Source organism: Pseudorca crassidens, chromosome 8 (assembly GCF_039906515.1).
Source record: "Pseudorca crassidens isolate mPseCra1 chromosome 8, mPseCra1.hap1, whole genome shotgun sequence".
NCBI classification, from domain to species: Eukaryota; Metazoa; Chordata; class Mammalia; order Artiodactyla; family Delphinidae; genus Pseudorca; species Pseudorca crassidens.
Window position 1 is genome coordinate 8,228,534 of NC_090303.1, and position 17,621 is coordinate 8,246,154.

Genomic DNA, 17,621 nt, shown 5'->3' on the forward strand with positions numbered 1-17,621 from the left:
GGGCTGCCAAGCTCATGTCAACGGGTTAGAGCTTGCGAGGGTCCAAGGGAAGCTTGGCTCAGCTGGGCAGGCTTCAAGCCATGAATAGGGGCAGGAAGTGAGCCCGCCTGTCAGGGGAGAAAGGGCAGGTGACAGAGACACCAAGGAGGCTGTGGACAAGGGCTAGAGGTGAGGGGTCACACAGTTAGCCCTTCGTAGCCGGGGTCCTGCATCTGCAGAGTCAGCCAACCGTGGATCAAAAATATGTGGGAAGAAAATTACAGAAAGTTCCAAAAAACAAAAGTTGAATTGGCTGGATGCAAACAACTGTTTACATAGCATTTACATTATGTTTACAAGTATGTACATTGTATGAGGTGTTATAAGTAATCTAGTGGTGACTTAAAGTATGCAAGAGGATGTGTGTAGGTAACAAACACTTGCTCCATTTTTTAGAAGGGACTTGAATATCGACGGATTTTGGTTAGGGGTGTGGCAGGGAGAGGGGGTCCCGGAACCAGTCTCATGGGTACCAAGGGCTGACGGTACCTCCGAGGATTCACTATGTCTCGGGCACTGTGCTGGGTACTTCTCAAGTATTCTGTCTTTCTTTCTCTTCCAGCCTTGATTCTGATTACAGCAGTTGTGGAGGCAGCCAGGGAGGGGGTAGGGAGTGGCACCTTGTATCCATAAAAGCAAATTCAACATCCATGTGATTTCAATTTCAAAAAGAGAAAATAAAACAGGACCGAAACCTTCACTGGTAGTGAATCACGTACGACGCTCCAGGAAAGCGTGATGAGAGCCCTGGGTCCTGGGGAGGTGGCGCCCCAGACGCGCTGGCGCAGGGAAGGCAAGGCCGGGCAGGTGGGGTCGGCCGTCCCCAGCAGGAAGCAGCGTGTAACCAGGTCACGGCCCGACGGCGGGGCTCCTGCTGCGTCACTGGCTTCTTCTATTTGTTCAGCTGAGTTTGAAACTTGAGTAACTGGATGGAGATAAGGTAGTAAGTCAGCAGCTAGTTATGTCTTCATCTCTTCCCCTTTTCGTCCGTGGAGCAGGTAGACTCTGGTCACTGATGTTACCAGGTGCAAGTCACTGTGTCCGTGGAGGGCAGTCCGTCCGCAGGCAGGCTCCGGCTCGGAGGCTGTCGCGCGTACGTGACGCTGCACCCTGCGCTGGGGCGCCCGCCCTCTGTCTGATCCCTGCCGCGCCCTCCAGGGGAGCCCGCTGAGCACCCGCCCCTCACCGCGCCCCCCCGTGTTGCAGGGCATGAACTACCTGGAAGACCGGCGCCTGGTGCACCGAGACCTGGCGGCCAGGAATGTGCTGGTGAAGACGCCGCAGCACGTCAAGATCACGGATTTCGGCCTGGCCAAACTGCTCGGCGCCGAGGAGAAAGAATACCACGCGGAGGGGGGCAAGGTAAGGCGCGGGCCTGTAAAGGGCGAGCACTGCCCTGCCAGCAGGCTGACCCGGGTGGGGCCACCCTCGGGGCCTGCTGGGTGAGCTCACAGCTGCCACCAGCACCCGGGTCCAGCCAGGCTCTTCTGGCCGTGCAGCCAGAGCTGCCCGCGGAGCAGGACTTGCTGGGAAGGTGCGTAAAGAGGTTCCTGACACACCCAGAGGCCAGAGGCGGTACACGTGAGCTCAGCTCCATCTCCATCGCTAGGTGACCGTTAGTCAAGGGTAGGTGTCAACCTCCCAGTCCTGGGTAAAGCCCCTCTCAGAAGAACAGCTGGGAGAGCGGCACGGAAAGGGCCCCATGTTGTTCCAGCAGCTCCCGTGGGGCGCTGGCCGTGGCCGCATTGGCTTCTTCCTCTCGGGCGGGCCCGGGGCTTCTCCAGGGGGCTGTCCCAGCAGCGAGGGGTGCGGGGGTCCTGATAGGCCCTCCAGAACGCCCTGGCTCAGCTGCTCCCGTCTTCGCTCTCACGGTGGCCCGCACGGCTCCAAGCAGCTAGCCCTGCAAACAGCCACAGACGCAGGGCACAGCCGGGGCCCCCAGCCGCCAGCACGTGCACCCAGCTCAGCAGAACAGCCACGGACCAAAGGGCCTTAGCTCTGGGCCTGACAGAGGCCCTGTTCTCTACCAGACTAAACCTCTCCCTACCGGCTGGGAAGGTGCACTGGGCTGGGCTGGGCTGGGGGTGGCCCGGCGTCCTCACCTTTGTCGCTTGTAATTTATTCCGGTGTGATTTCCTTTTTTTCAACAGCGGGGAGCTAACTGTTGTCTTCTTACTTTTCTCTCATCATCCCAAGGTGCCTATCAAGTGGATGGCTTTGGAATCCATTTTACACCGAATTTATACCCACCAGAGTGATGTCTGGAGCTACGGTGAGTCGAAATCCCGAGGCTGATGAAGCAGGGCTGGGGCTGCACTGGCTTGTGTTGTTCACGCACGTTGTGCGCTCTGCCGTCCAGGACAGTGACTTAACAATCACATGATCACCACTGTCTGTCTGTTGTACTAGAAAACGTGAAAAAGGAAACTGAGTCTAACTCCCGTACCAAGTGTCACTGGAGAGAACAGTGAGCTTGTCAGGAGAGCGGGTAACGGGAGGGAAGGAACTTGAACCTAGGAGACGCCTGTACCCCCAAATCAAACCAAAGGTGACCTCTTGCCCTGAATCTGAAGTGAACCAAAGGGAGATGACAGATCAGGTTTCATGGGGAAGAGTTTCCCGATAGAGAAATGTGGTTTTATGATGGACTAACTTGCGGCAGTTTTGGTTTCATATAGTGAGGGGTCATCTTTGTGTATCAGAGAGAATGGCTTCAGGAAATGCACTGTGAGGGTGTGTTTGTGGGGAAACGTGAGGAAAGGGAAATAGTTACTGTTTCCAGCTCTCGTGAAGGCCGTCTCGTCGGGGTCTGATTCTTCTTCCTTCAAAGCCCACGCAGCCCTGTGCTCCGTCCTCTGACGGGCTTCCCTGTCTTCAGACACACCTTTCACGCTCTCGCCTCGTCCTCTGTACAGAGCATTTCCTGAGTCCGCAGGGGCCTTGCCTTCCAGGAAGGCATTTCCACTGGCTGCCGTGCTGGGGTGCTTCCACCTCTGTTACTGCAGGCAGTCCTCCCTGTCACCCAGAATCAGCCCAAAGGTGGCAAAACACCTGATCCGCATTGAACTATGTATGCATCAGCAGCCTATCCCAGCTATGAACGCAACAGAGGTGAAGGGGTCACCCACCTCCATGGAAACGTGTATTTGGGGAGAGCAATAGTGAAAGGAATCTCCAAGAGGAATTTAGCCATTATCACAAAAACAAAATCATTCAGGAGATTGTCCATTTAGCATTTCTTTCATAGCACTATTAACTTCCTAATATTCCAAATGCATCTTTAAAAATTGCATGGGTCTTTGTCTTTTCTGCTATAATGTAAGCTTTACAAAGACGGAGATCTTTGTGAATGAATAAGTGGATTTTCATTTATACCTGTGAGCTGAGCTGCTCACAATGAACCGGATAAGGAAGTAAAGCTATTCTGATGCCTTATTTTCAGTCATGTTCACGAAATGTCTACTCCCCCAGAGGGATGGGAAGAAATGCCACTTTCCCATTTGTGGTCCTGCCCAGAGCTGTCATTGTCATTGTCACAGCCCAAGCCACCCCACCCCCACCCCCAGTGACACCAAGGAGGGGCTCCTCCTGGGTCTTCTCTGGGCTTGTTTTACACCCACTCATCTATTCTCCAAACAGCAGGAAAATGTATTTTTAAACTACATTAGACGTTCGCTTCTCTGCTTAACATCCTTCTTTGGTGTTCCACATATGTTCCAGATAAAACCTGAGCCCCTAACCGTGATCAGTTAGGATCAGAAGTGGTCTGCCTTTCCCAGCCTACCGGCTGCGCTCTCCCCTGGCCCTGTGTGTCCACTCGCAGCGCGCACTTGGGCCACGTTTGTCCAGTAAATGAAAACTCTCCGACTCAGTGACTTAATCCCTGTGAATGATTACAACCGACATCAGAAAGTCAGCATCACCACGGGGGCGCTGTGTCTTTCGTCTCAGTGGAAATCATGTTGTCAGTGATTCTAATCTGCTGTCCTGGCAGTACACCAGACCTGTTACAACATGAACCTGAGTTTTTAGGCTAAAAACATATCCTGTTACTCCACTGTCTAGGCTCCAGTCGAGGCAAAATAGTTTAGTCAGTTAGGGACCTATGTGTTCCGCTTAGGAGTTGAACAGAGAGAGAATTCATAGCACCTTCCAGCCCCACTCATACCCCACAACCGGGTACACACACCGCCCTCTTTCACCATTTGTTCCGAAACCTGAAAAGCTGCCTTCCCGCAGGAATTCATTGTGTGTGTTTAAACGCAATGTCTAAACCTAGTTAGAGGAGGACCAATCGACTTTAAAGATCTGGACATGAGATTTTCTTTCTTTCATCAAGTCCATATGGACTCCGTGGTGGGCAGGACAGAAGAATCTATTTTCTTGTCCCTGGACCACTGCTTTCCTTCATTCGTCAGCCTTGCATTTTGCGTGTTAGTTCAGGTCATTCGGTTTTGGAATGACCTCTGAAAAATCTATGCAGATCCGTGGTGATAGGCATTTGGAAGCCAATCTCAAGAAAAGGGGGGGTTAGACTAGCTGGAGACCAGGAAGGCCCCGGGTTCCTGTGTCTGGTCCCTCCCTGTGTGGTCTGGGAACCCAGGCTCAGGCCCACTGCACTCATCGCTAGTGGCACCTTGCTGTCCAGGTGGGGACATACTCCCCACGGCATTTGTGTGTTTCTGGAGCAGAGAATTCCATCAAGGGAGGCACGGAGATGGAAGGACCATCAGAACTTCGGAACAGTCTTAAAAAACACCAATTCTAAAATTACTCCTGCTTTGACTTTTTTAATCATGACGATTGATGGATGTTGAAATTAAAAGTATGGGGTTTTTATATTTATCAAAAGGAACACAGGGGGTTTTTCTTCCAGTTTTTTTATTCTTTAAAAGCACAGTTTATAACCTTGCTGGTAAGTCACCTGGGGCCGATGATGTCTGGGTGTGGCACTCCAACTCCACAGACCGTAATCCATATGCTTCAGAGTGGTGGTATTCCCTTTGCTGTTATTACTAAAGTTTACTATTTATGGGCTGCTTACTATTTGCCTGGGATCGTCTGAACATTGCAGTTGTGTTATCTTGTTTGGTCCTCACAACTGTCCTATGAGGCAGACGCTGTCATCACCCCCCTTTACAGGGAGCTGAACTGAGACTTCTAGCATCAAGCAAATTGCCCAAGGCCACAGACATGGGTTTTTAAACCTTAGAAACAGTATGTCAACAATGATGACTAAAGACAAGGTGCAGTGATTATTATTGACTCACACAGCAACGCTTCTTCCTCTTAGGAGTCACCGTTTGGGAGTTGATGACCTTTGGGTCCAAGCCTTACGACGGGATCCCCGCGAGTGAGATCTCAACCGTCCTGGAGAAGGGAGAACGCCTGCCTCAGCCGCCCATCTGCACCATCGACGTCTACATGATCATGGTCAAGTGTGAGTGGCCGGCTGCACCTGGCCCTGGGCTGCCCTGAGCCAAGCGCCCCAGGCCTTCGACGCCCTGAACACATGCTGTCACGGTCCATAGGCAGGCACATCTGTAAACACCCCCTCAGACACTTCTGGAAGCACTTACCTGACGCACTGAGCGCTGTGAGCTGACGTTTGCCCATGTTCACAAGCAAACAAGTACAATCCAAGTCCCCCATAAGCCATTGCACCAAAATATTCTTCTCTCTGAGTTGCTCAGTGAAAAAGCTGCCCCACTTTTTGAAGCCTGTTACCAGAGAGACTGTTTTTAAATGCCTAACAATGAGTAACCACAAGAGGTTAACAGAATCGGCATTGCTGCTTTGACGTGAACCTTTTCAGATAGTGGATTTACGTGAGGCCTTCTGCAGTGGGAGCAAGTAAACATTTTAATCCATGTGTAGCTTGACGGTGACACTACCGCGCCATCAGAATCACGAATTCAGTAGGCTCTGCGGGTCACATTACATGTATGATGAGCATTTATACAGAAGGTAGCACGGGGAATGTGATCGAGTTAATGTAAATATTAAGCCTTTCTGAACTTTAGACCACAGAGTTAATCATTTTTAACGTCCTTGCTTTAGGTTGCGGAAGCTGGGATCCAGAGAGGTTACATGATTTGTGTCAGGTCACATAGCAGTCTGGCCCAGAATAGCTTGACGTCCTGCTGATAGAAAATAAATAACCCTCAGGAATCAGGAGGATTTCCAGTCGATAGCTGTTCCTCCAGCATGTTTAATCTAGACTTGGATCATCGTGTACTCAAATGCACTGGCACGGCTGACAGAAGTATCCCCACCATGGAAGGCACTGAAGCACCCCTGTCACGTGCACATGTGATTGCTTCAGTGTGTAATACAGTGAAAGCACCAGGGTGTGGAATTCCCAGACGCCGAGGTTCTTAAGAAAGTCCCTAATTTTCCCTAAACCGAATCTGGTTTCCAGCTTACTAGACTGCTGAGTGAATATGGATGAGGGTGAAGGTCAAGGGAGGGCTTCACTGAGAGACTTGGACTCAGAGCACCCTCCAGTCCGAGCAGTTCACAGAAAGCAGTGCATATCCTGCAGTCACTTAAGGTGATGACACCAGAATGCTGGCCCTTGGAAGGGGAGGTGCAGGAACTTAGAGCATGTTATTGTCATTCTGACTCCGATATGTGATGTCATCATGGTCTTTAAACAGTAATCAGTGCTGGTTTGCCGAGACTGAAAAACCTGTCACAGATTAGGTTTCGTCCTCATTTATTTGTCTAAAAGAATCTCACCGTAAGTGCGTTCTCTCAGCGATGCCATCTTTATCACTTCTTTCAGGGCTCTAATTGCACTGACTTTCCTCCTTCCTTCCCCAGGCTGGATGATCGATGCAGATAGTCGCCCAAAGTTCCGTGAGTTGATCATTGAATTCTCCAAAATGGCCCGAGACCCCCAGCGCTACCTTGTCATCCAGGTACCAGATCCCAGTCTGCACACCCACTGGGAAAATCCGTCTAATATGCATCAAATGTCACTGTGCTCCGTCCGGTGCCGACACAGCCTCCCCGTCTCGCAGGTCACACCATTAATCCTCAGTGCATTAGAACAAGCGCAGCCCAAGCTGTGGACTAAGTGGAGTGCGCCGTGGGGCCCCCAGCTCCATCTGCCACCCCTGTGAGCCCCTCACACTCAGCTCATATCATGGTCCCCTTAGCCAAAGCCTTATGTTGCTCTCCTGGAGGACCAGGGCTTTGGTGTCGGGCAAACCTGGGGCTTCAGATCCCTGACTCTGTACTTACAACGTTAGGTTAACAAAACTAAGCTCGCAGAGCTGCTTTAAAGATTCAGTGAAATAATACATGCAAAACACTTTGCAAAACGCCTAGAGGTTCTGCTCAGCAATCGCAGGGTGTGTGTGTTGGAGGGGAGGGACCCCACACCACCAAGCAAGCAGTTCTCCAGCACCAGCTGGTGTCCTTCAGTTCAGCTCGATCTGACACTGTCCACCTGGAGACAGCGTCAGATCCCACTGTCCTCCAGGGCCGCTTCCCCTCCCCCCAGGTCACATGCCCGTCCCAAGTACAGGTTGTCACCTGGGCATCTGACCATCTGGCAGAAGGTTCCCACAACCCCCTCCTTGGGTTCCATTAATTTGCTAGAGTGGCTCTCAGAACTCAGAGAATCTTTTTACTTACTGGATCACTGGTTTACTCTAGAAGGGTATAACTCAGGAACAGCCAGACAGAAGAGATGCAAGGGGCGAGGCATGGGGGAAGGGCGCAGTTTCCGTGCTGTCTGGGTGCACCACTCTCCCCAGATCTCCAGCGGTTCACCACCCCAAACCTCTGAACCCTGTCCTTTCGGGGTTTTATGGAGGCTTCATTACATAGGCCTGATTAAATCATTGGTCATTGGCAGTAGCTTCGACCCCTAGTCCCCCGGCGCTCCCTGGAGGTTAGGGGCGAGACTGAAAGTTCCGACCGTGTGATCCCATGGTTGTCTCCACTGGCCACCAGCCCCCATCTTTAGGTGCTTCCAGAAGTCTCCTGGTTAATGTAAGAGACACATAGGGAATTCCAGGGGCTTAGGAGCTCTGTGCCAGGAGCAGGGAAGACGACCAGATGTGTATTTCTCATCGTACACAGCACAGCACTCTGAATGCTGCAGCTTTGGCCCTTCCTTTTTCCTCCTGAGCTGTCTGCATTTCCTTTGAGGACTTTGAGACATCAGGGAATTTTCAGTGTCTTAGTTCCAGGTCTGGGGACATGGAAGGAGGAGCTGTACTTCACAGACCCAGGCAGGGGGAGGGGGGACGAGTGTATTAGAACTAAATTGGCAAACACACAAGCCACCTGCTGACAGCAGACCCGCCTCGACAACCAGTGGGTGGAACAGCGGCTCTCTGGACCTTTCTAATGGTCTCACAATCTCTGTGCCAGGGGGACGAGAGGATGCATTTGCCAAGCCCCACGGACTCCAACTTCTACCGCGCCCTGATGGACGAAGAGGACATGCAAGATGTCGTGGATGCGGACGAGTACCTCATCCCCCAGCAGGGCTTCTTCCACAGCCCCGCCAGCTCCCGGACGCCCCTCCTCAGTTCTCTGGTACCAAAGTCACTCTTGTTCAAGCTCTGCCTCCTGGTTTGAACAGGTTGAGTTTTAGCAAAAAATGATACCCGTCTTGTGGAACTCACGCAGAGACAAAGAAGTAGACGTTAACCAGACGGTAAAGGCAAAATCAGAATGAAGCAATTCAGTGTATTAATTATCTTACTGCATTGCAACAACTGGGTCATACCCTCTTCTGGTCCACTAAGGAACAGCGTTAAGTCAGAACTAAATCTAGTTTTTCTAAAGCTAACGAGTCAAGACGGAATCAAGCCCCTTTAACCGCGCCCACTCCCGGAGCCCCGCCCCCCCCGCCCCCCGCTGTCCTGCTCTCAGTGGGGATGGGCGAGCGTCCACGTGCACCGTAAACAGCTGTGATTCTTTTTCAGAGCTCCACCAGCAACACACCCACTGTGGCTTGCGGTGATCGAAACGGGGTAGGTATCAACTCCTGTAAAGCAGAATTAAATAACAGCTCTGTACCATGGCTCTATTAGACATAAGAAATGCCCACCCTAACTCAGAAAGCTGGGATTTTCCTTCCTGTGTTGTTTGATCCCTACCCTAAGGCCAGCAATTAGCTATCACTTATCAAAATGCTATTGAAGATAGAGTTGAAGGACAGCGCGTCGTGCAGGTCATGGACCTGGCAGTTGTTAGAGATGCGAACGGTCGGGCCAGCACCCCGCACCTGCTGACTCAGGATCTGCGGGGAGGGGCCTGGCCGTCTGTATGTGAGCCCACCTTGCAGGTGATGCTGTTGCTTGGTGTGTGAAGCCTTGATTAGACCCACACTCACCAGTGTAGCAGCCACCAGCCACATGTGGCTGCTTAAGTTACAATTTGAAATTCAGTTCCTCACACATGTGGTTAGTAGCTACCGCGTGGACAAGCACAGACTACGGAACATGTCTGTCATTGCAGAAAGCCCTGCTGGACGGCCCCGGCCAGGGCCGTGCCACTTGCCCTGGGGTCTGTGGGCCACCTGTGGGTGGTGCGGGTCCTCTCCTAGACCTGCTGAATCATTATCTGCAGGTGAACGGGCTGTCAGGTGATCCTGATACCCCCGCCGAAGTGAGCGGCACTGGCTGGAGTAACCTTGCCTCATCTCCTCCCCAGCAGAGCTATCCCCTCCAGGAAGATAGCTTCTTGCAGCGGTACAGCTCAGACCCCACTGGCACCTTGACCGAGGACAGCATAGATGACGCCTTCCTTCCAGCACCCGGTGAGTGCCTCACTCTGGAAGCAGCCATGCCCCTGAGCCCCCGTCCCCAGTGCCCCGGCCAGCTGCTGCTTTCGAGCTGGTCCGGAGGTGGGGCCCATGGCACGCGTGCAGACACGATGGATGGAGGAAGAGGCCGATCGACAGAAACCGCTGGGCGTGTGCACGGGTCTCTGAGGGGCTCAAGGCATGTCCAGGCTGTCTATAGAATGAATCAGCACATTTTCTAAAATTGAAGCAAACAGCAGAGATATACATGTGTCAGTGTGTGAGCATGTGTGGGTGTGTGTGTGACACATTTGATCTCTGTTCTCTCTCCTGGCTCCATTCTTGGCCTGTGAAACATGTATTTCCCTAATCTAAGCTTTATCCCCAGACACACACACACACACACCCCTCAAGGGAGGCTGTCCTCTGAGGACTTTAAATTGGCAAACGATAAACGTACCCATTGCTTTGAGAAGGACAGAAAACAGCGCAATTTATTTTAGCCAGAGAGTCGTCTCCCCAGGCTTCCCTGCTTCTGTCACCCGTTGCCTCACTGAATATTCACGGCTTCAGAATGAGCCATGGAATCCTGCTTAGGATGATGCTTTGCTGATTACGTCTGATTTCTTTTCAATTTCAGAATACGTAAACCAGTCTATTCCCAAAAGGCCCGCGGGCTCTGTCCAGAACCCCGTCTATCACAATCAGCCTCTAAACCCGGCTCCAGGCAGAGACCCTCACTACCAGAATTCCCACAGCAATGCCGTGGACAGCCCTGAGTATCTCAACACCACCCATCCCGCCTGCACCAACGGTGTGCTCGACGGCCCTGCCCTCTGGGCACAGAAAGGCGGTCACCAAATTAACCTGGACAACCCTGACTACCAGCAGGCCTTCCTTCCCAAGGAAGCCAAGTCAAATGGCATCTTTAAGGGTTCTGCCGCTGAAAATGCAGAATACCTAAGGGTAGCACCAGCGGGCAGTGACCTTACCGGGGCCTGACCATGGTGGACGGCCTCAGCCCTAAAAAGTCCAGCCCCTTCATTCCCCAGGACCAAGCCACGGCAGCTACTCAGTCCCGTCAGCCATACTCACATTAACTCTTGGACCCATGGACTGGTTTGGCCACATCTGCCGTGATCAGCCCATCTTTCAGCCAACAAGTGCCCCCGACTCGGATGCACTTAGGGGAGCTGCAGGGACGTTCCTTTGTCTTCAGACTGTGAGGCTTCCACAAAAGGCATCCAGAAAGAATGTTGTCCATTTGGGCAGAAGTTCACCTTTCAATGAGGTATATTTGAAAAACACTAAATATGTTTAAGGAGTTTTATTGCTTGGGGACCTCTGGGGTTTTGTCATTGATTTTGCTCTCAATGGGCTTGTCCAATGAGGGACAGTCTTGCTCGTAGCACCTGTGGCACTGAGTTGACCCAGGCCCACCTGTGACCGAGAAGCAAGGGTCAGCCTTCCAGCTAACACTTGATTCCATTGGCTCCGCTTGGAGACTCTTCCACTGCAAGACAGTTGAATAACGAACCAGTCCTCTGGATCCTAAGCAGGCCCGATTGGTACTATATCAAATCACGGCAGGTGCAAGAGGATAAGCCACTTGGAACTCTTCCTGGGCAAGGAAGTAACAGAGGGGGTAGAATTCTTCCTCAGACTTACTTTTATATGAATGTCTCCATGGTACTTAACTCTCCATTGGTTGACCCGTGTTTTCTAATTACAAGTATCAGATTTGTTTCTTTTCCATTCCACTGCGGTGAAATTCAGCATGCTTTCCCTGTCAGCAGGAGGGGACGGTAACCAAGACCGGCTCATATTTCATTCGTCAGCATTCAGACCAGTTGCCTTTAATTGAGATGGAATGACAGTGCAAAAAGGGACCAATCCCCCAGATGTGAGTCTCAGAGGAAATACATCAGGTCCTTTGGGGGTCAGGGGACAGGCATGTATCGGGAGACTGCAAGAACGAAGCTGCTCTTACAACTTCTAGCTCCCCCCGACAAAAAAAAAAAAAAATTTGTTCAAGCTACTCACGGAAGATAGTTTTCTTTTTATTTCACTTCCAGGCTTTTTTCCTCCAAGGGTACTTTGCCCCTCACTGGCAAGCGGCCCCGAAGCTCCTCCTTCCCTTGGTAAGCTGAAGGGTCCAGGCTCTGGGGCAGCTCTGCGGAAATGTCTCGCCCTCACCACCACTGGCACGCTTTAGAATAGAGGCAGCAGTTTGTGTCGTGTGGAATTCAAGCGGTAAATATGAAATTTAATTTGATGATACTGCCTTCATAGCATCTATAGGCATGTGAGAAGAAGAAAACAATTTCCCCTTAAAATAACTCCCTGTAATTGGAGGACCTGCTGCTTAGGACACCAGCATTTTCTCACCCGTGTCCCCGCACCCTGACTGTTAACACCCTTCTTGGTAGACAGTGTTATAAACACTCTTAGTCAACACCCACCTCAGCCAGGAAGAAGTGTTTCAGACAATATTTTCAGCCGCCCATCCCACATCCCACATACACGATTTTCCTTTAGCTTTTAAGTTATTTATTGACTCAGATGGATCAGGGCCCCAGTTTTGTTACCAAAGTATTTTATCTTGTCTCAGTGGAAATATAAACTATATTCAATTCAATTCCATCACATCGTGTTCCAAATACCCTTGAACACCTTACCAGCCTGGCATAGGTACTGAAGATAAACAAAACATAATCCGTGATTCCACGAAATTCACAATTTAGCGAAGAAAACTGACTCACAAACGCCAGCCTTAAAACGATATGACACATGCCAGACGTGACATGTCAGCCCAGCACCATGACAGCACAAAGCAGGGAGTAAGGGGGACCGGGTCCTGGAGGAGCCGTGGTGGAGTTGGGTTAAAAGACCCCCCCAGGGCGTCAGCCACTGGAAAATGGAAAGTGCATTCCCAGCAGAGGGAGCCTCAACCACGGAGGCATCTGCCACAGGAACCACTCGTGCAGCCGGTCTACAGGCCCACTGCCCCTTCCGGCCTGGGAGTTACATTCCCCAGGGGCCCTTCGGGTCCGTCCCCACGGGGGATTTGAAAATGATTTGAGGAAAGATTAAACAACACCTCTTAAGAATCTGAAATTTTATGTCCTTGTCAGTAAACCACTTTCATTATTTATTCACCTCAGAACATAAATACTTTAGCCCATGACTTATCCAGCCCTGAGAAACACAACGATTCACATTCTGCTGTCACTTACTTGTCAGGAAACAGATGGTGAGGGAGGACCACAGGGTGCTGGTCCAACTGTAGCGCTAAAACCCTAGTATTTTTGTAATTTGAAATACTTTACTATAACATAATAAAACAGCGGGAACTGTTCAGCTTTTTTCTTCTTTGTATTTCAGTTCTCCTGCATAAAATGTAGTTGCTAGATTCTCTTAAAGATTGTTTCCTAGAATGGTCTCACTATGTCTGTCCAAGGAGGTGCAGGGGGGCCTGTAGATGCTTCAGAGCCCAAGAGAGCCTGAGTCCAGTCCGGGGGTCCCTGGGAGGTCAGGAGGGGGGCGCCCAGGGCTCCAGGATTCCCACATCGTGGCTCTGACTGGCCAGACCTCAGGGCTTAACGCTCACCCCTTTGGTTCCTCCTAGTCGACACGAGGCCCCGAGGTCCCACAGAGAGCCTGTCTTCTGTTTCCTCCCCAGCCATCCCTGGAACCCTTCCCCACGGCTCAGCTCCAGACCCGGCCTTTGGACACAGGTCGGGGGAAGCAGGAGTCGGAGGCTAACATTTACAGCTGACCCTTGAACAACGTGGGTGCGGGTCTCTTTAGGCGTGGATTTTTTCCCTAGTGAACATGGCAGTTCTACGCGAGCCCCAGCTGGCTGAATCCTCACATAAAGAACCGGAGGCTGCAGAGCGCCGACTTGCTAAAGTTACTGGCGGGTCCACTGCTCAGAAGGGTCAGCACCCCAGCCTGAGTCATTCCAGGGTCAGCTGTCCAGTGGGCCTGACACACATCTTCTCACATAATCTTTAAGGAGTCCCTGTTGTCACACGCTACGAAAAATTGTTCTGTCACCTCAGGAAGACAGGCGAATCTTCCAAACTCTAGGTTTGCTCTGGTCCGAGTTGTCACTGATTCTACAGCTAGGGGCACAGTGGTGGAGACAGCAGGTTGCATTCCAGCTGACACTAAGGCTTAGGTATTTGTTGAAAGTTCTTAATTTTGAGCTTTAGTCCTCCCCCGCCCCCACTGCAGACAGACGTGAACCATGAATTGCAGAAGCACAAAGGTCGTGGTTCTCAGGCTGGCTGCCCTTGGGAGTCTCCTGGGTCCCAACGAAAAAGGGTCTGAATTTGCCTCAGGGCAGCCTGGGCCCAGGGAGTTTCAGAGCTCCCCCAGGTGACTCTAATGAGCACCAGAGTTTGGGAAGCAGCCGTGCTAAGGAAAGGCTCTGCAGGGGAGACTCAGCCCTGGGCCGGCGGCCTCCCGCTCGTGGCGTGCTCAGCGTATAGGATGCAGCTGCTCGCTTTCAGTGCCACGGTTCTCACCCTTGCTGCCCACCAGGACCCCCTGTGAGCTCAAAAGGACCAAGTGAATGGGAATTCTACGGGCTCCCCATGTGACTGTAATGGGCAACCAGAGTTGAAACCCTCATCTCTAAAGTCACCTTCCCTTGTACAAGCCTAGGCGTCTACACCGTGCCCCCAAGTCAGGACAGAATCAGAGAAACTGTGTGTGTGGAAGAGATTCCTGAGGCAGGGCCAGAACGAGCCCACAGTCCCTGGTGTGCCTGGAGACTCAGCCACTGGTGGCCATTCCAGAAGCCTCTAATTCCTTGTCACCAGCAGCTAACTGATCCTGAAAGTGGCAGATACCCAAATCTGAGCCTTGAGAAAGCCCTGGACAGTTTCATTTCCTAAGAAGTATTAGAAAAATCCATCTCCTGCTGCAGGGAATGAGCTGCTCACCCAAAGCAACAGCTGTTGAACTTGCCCTTAACATCTACTCTGCATTTCTTTCCTGGTGACGAGCACATTATTACAACATAATGATCTGTGTTTTTTCTTTGCTGGGGCTGTAAAACCTTAGTGAATAGAAACCCCTACCTCTGTCACCAATCACACCGGCTGCATCAGGAGCACAGATTTTTTACTATTAAAGACACATTCCAACAAGATTTTTAAACGTAAGCCTATTTTTGTAACTTTTTTCAGCACTGAACTTTGTAAGGTGTATTTATAGGAAAACTCACTTTTCTACTAAAAGAAATAGCTTACCTTAGAAAGACTGCAAGAGAATCAAAATTTGAAACGGAAATTTTTGTTTAAAGGGATTTGACTGAAACAAGAGGAAATTCTCTTCTCTCTCATAAAAAGGCACAACATCATTGCAGAGCTAGGCTAGGTCGTTGTCCTGATGAAGAGGAGACTCGTTTTTATATCTATAAAGTGAGAAAAAGGTGGAAAGCACATTTAGTTTCTTGGTCTGAAGCAGGTTCATTTGACTCTGGGGCAATTCAGTGGGAAAGAATCACTGTTACGACTAATACACAACTTCAGCTGCATGCCGTGCTCCACCCATCTGCCAACGGGACCCTGTAAATGTGGGAAAAACAATAGCGGAGCACTTTGTTGGTTTCTCTATCCCAATCTGACTTTGATGCAAAGGATTTTATTTTTGTATTTACCATTGATATGCAATTACAATATAGACGAGAAATACCAGCAGAGCCCTAATAATGTTTAGCATGTTTGATGAATGCCACCAAAGGTCTTCCAAACTAAGCCGTTCCCACACCCTAGGGATGGGGTTCTCAACGCCGGCTGCACAGTGAAATCGAGGGGGGAGCTCTTGAAATCTTGAGGCCCAGCCGTGCCTCAGGCCAGCGAAACCCAGGATCTATACTTTGTAAAACTCCTAAAATCATTCTGATGTGCAGCCAAGGCTGAGAACCACCTGCCTAGGGATTAGCCACAGGTGTGTGGACTCGCAGGCAGATTCTGCAGTTGTAGACACCTGAGGACTGAGAGAAGTCCCAAGCACAAACACCCCAGCATCGGACTTCCCTGGTGGTGCAGTGGTTAAGAATCCACCTGCCAATGCAGGGGGCATGGGTTCCAGCCCTGGTCTGGGAAGATCCCACATACCACAGAACACCTAAGCCCGTGCGCCACAACTACTGAGCCTGTGCTCTAGAGCCCACGAGCCACGACTACTGAGCCTGTGAGCCTAGAGCCCCTGCTGGGCAACAAGAGAAGCCACCGCAATGAGAAACCTCTGCACCGCAACGAAGAGTAGCCCCCGCTCGCCACAACTAGAGAAAGCCTGTGTGCAGCAACGAAGACCCAACACAGCCAAAAATAAATTAATTAAATAAATTAATTTTTTAAAAAACCCAGCATCACTTGCCGAGCGTCAGGAACCTGGCTGGATGGGGAGGGTCCAGGGCACGTGCCCAAGCACTAGAGGGGAGAGGGCCAAAAGGAAATACAGAACAGACCCCTTTTTTCCATGTCTTCCACTGAAAGTGGACTGATCGTGAGCATCCCTGCTGCTTGTGCAACCAGCTGGCTGCCCTGCCTGGAGCTGCTGTGCATCCTTTATTGCCCAGGGAGGAGGGAAGCAGTTAGCCACAGAGGGAGCCGGCAAGGAGACTGCATGAGTAGTTGGATGGCGTTGGTAAAAACCAGAGCCAATGAGAGGATGCTTGCTTTAAGAAACACGTCTTACATTTTTTTTCTATATTACATCTGGGATAAAATCTGAAGCAATTAGTACTGTTTTCTCTTCCACAAGCACAATATGCCTTCCGAGATTACACATTCCCATCTGAATTGCCAGCAGAAGTACTAAAAATCCCCACCCTATCACCTGGTAGATAAAACTACACACTTTTAGGTGCGTTTACTTATTTATTTTTTTAAAAACAGAAACCCTTTTGACTTAATTTGGCTACAGAGTAATCTTGCTGTCTAATATACACTCTTGGAAACAAAGACATGCTATGGATCTGATGACTGATACTAGAGGTGATGATGTAACTGATTAGCCTCAGACACCAATAACTTCGTTTTGAAACAAGCAATACTTTTTATAGCCTCTATCTATGGTACGTTTTAACATTGTAAAGTTTTGCTATGATGAAAGCAATATTTGTACAAATGGAAAGCAAGGTTTTCTTTTATATGGTTTACACTGTTGATCAAAACATGTTGATTGTATTTGGAGTATTAAAAAATTAGATGTATACTATTCATTGTTCGTTACTCATACTTACCTTATAAAAAATAATATTGCATTCCTGTTAATGCAGTGTTGATATTAGTTATTAATCATATCTGACCTACTGTAGATGCTCTTTCCTGACAACTTTTTAACGTTCATTAATAAACTTTATTTTTAGAGCAGTTTGAGTTTCAACAACTGCAAAACCGAGGAGAAATTATGGAGAGTTACCGTATGCCCTCTGCTCCCCAGGCTTCCCGCTCCCGCCGTCTACACCGTAGGGCCTGATACGCTTCAGCGAGTGGAGCCGTCTCAATGCCGTGTCGTGCAGGGCACACCTCCCAAGATCTCCCCTTCCCAGATCTCCTCCGAGAGAGGCCTCCTTGTGGAAGAGATGAGTCTGTAGCAAGGTTGTGTTTCCTCGGGACACCAGAAGTTTGTTGTTGCGATTCTGCTCCGTAATAAACACTGAAAGTCAGAGACGTTCACAAACCACAACCCTGTGCTCGGGCGTCGGGCCCAGCTGCTCCAACTCTCTCCCCATCGCCCCTCGTACCACGGGGAAGACCTGCCTGCCCACCCTGCGCCATTTCCTCACTCGCCC

General features: G+C 50.5%; 1 protein-coding gene across 3 annotated transcripts in view; it reads left to right on the forward strand.

The window, feature by feature from the left end:
* EGFR (epidermal growth factor receptor) overlaps window positions 1–17,199 on the forward strand; it is a 193,076-nt gene extending 175,877 nt beyond the window's left edge. For 2 of the 3 annotated variants that reach the window (XM_067745688.1, XM_067745690.1), the window contains exons 21-28: window positions 1,246–1,401; window positions 2,236–2,311; window positions 5,333–5,479; window positions 6,865–6,962; window positions 8,428–8,595; window positions 8,988–9,035; window positions 9,718–9,823; window positions 10,449–17,199. In XM_067745688.1, coding sequence (XP_067601789.1) covers window positions 1,246–1,401; window positions 2,236–2,311; window positions 5,333–5,479; window positions 6,865–6,962; window positions 8,428–8,595; window positions 8,988–9,035; window positions 9,718–9,823; window positions 10,449–10,810 — 1,161 coding nt within the window. In that variant the 3' untranslated portion in view covers window positions 10,811–17,199. The remainder of the gene's footprint in view (window positions 1–1,245; window positions 1,402–2,235; window positions 2,312–5,332; window positions 5,480–6,864; window positions 6,963–8,427; window positions 8,596–8,987; window positions 9,036–9,717; window positions 9,824–10,448) is intronic. The other variant, XM_067745689.1, reaches the window with a different exon arrangement.
* The last annotated feature ends 422 nt before the right edge of the window (window positions 17,200–17,621 follow it).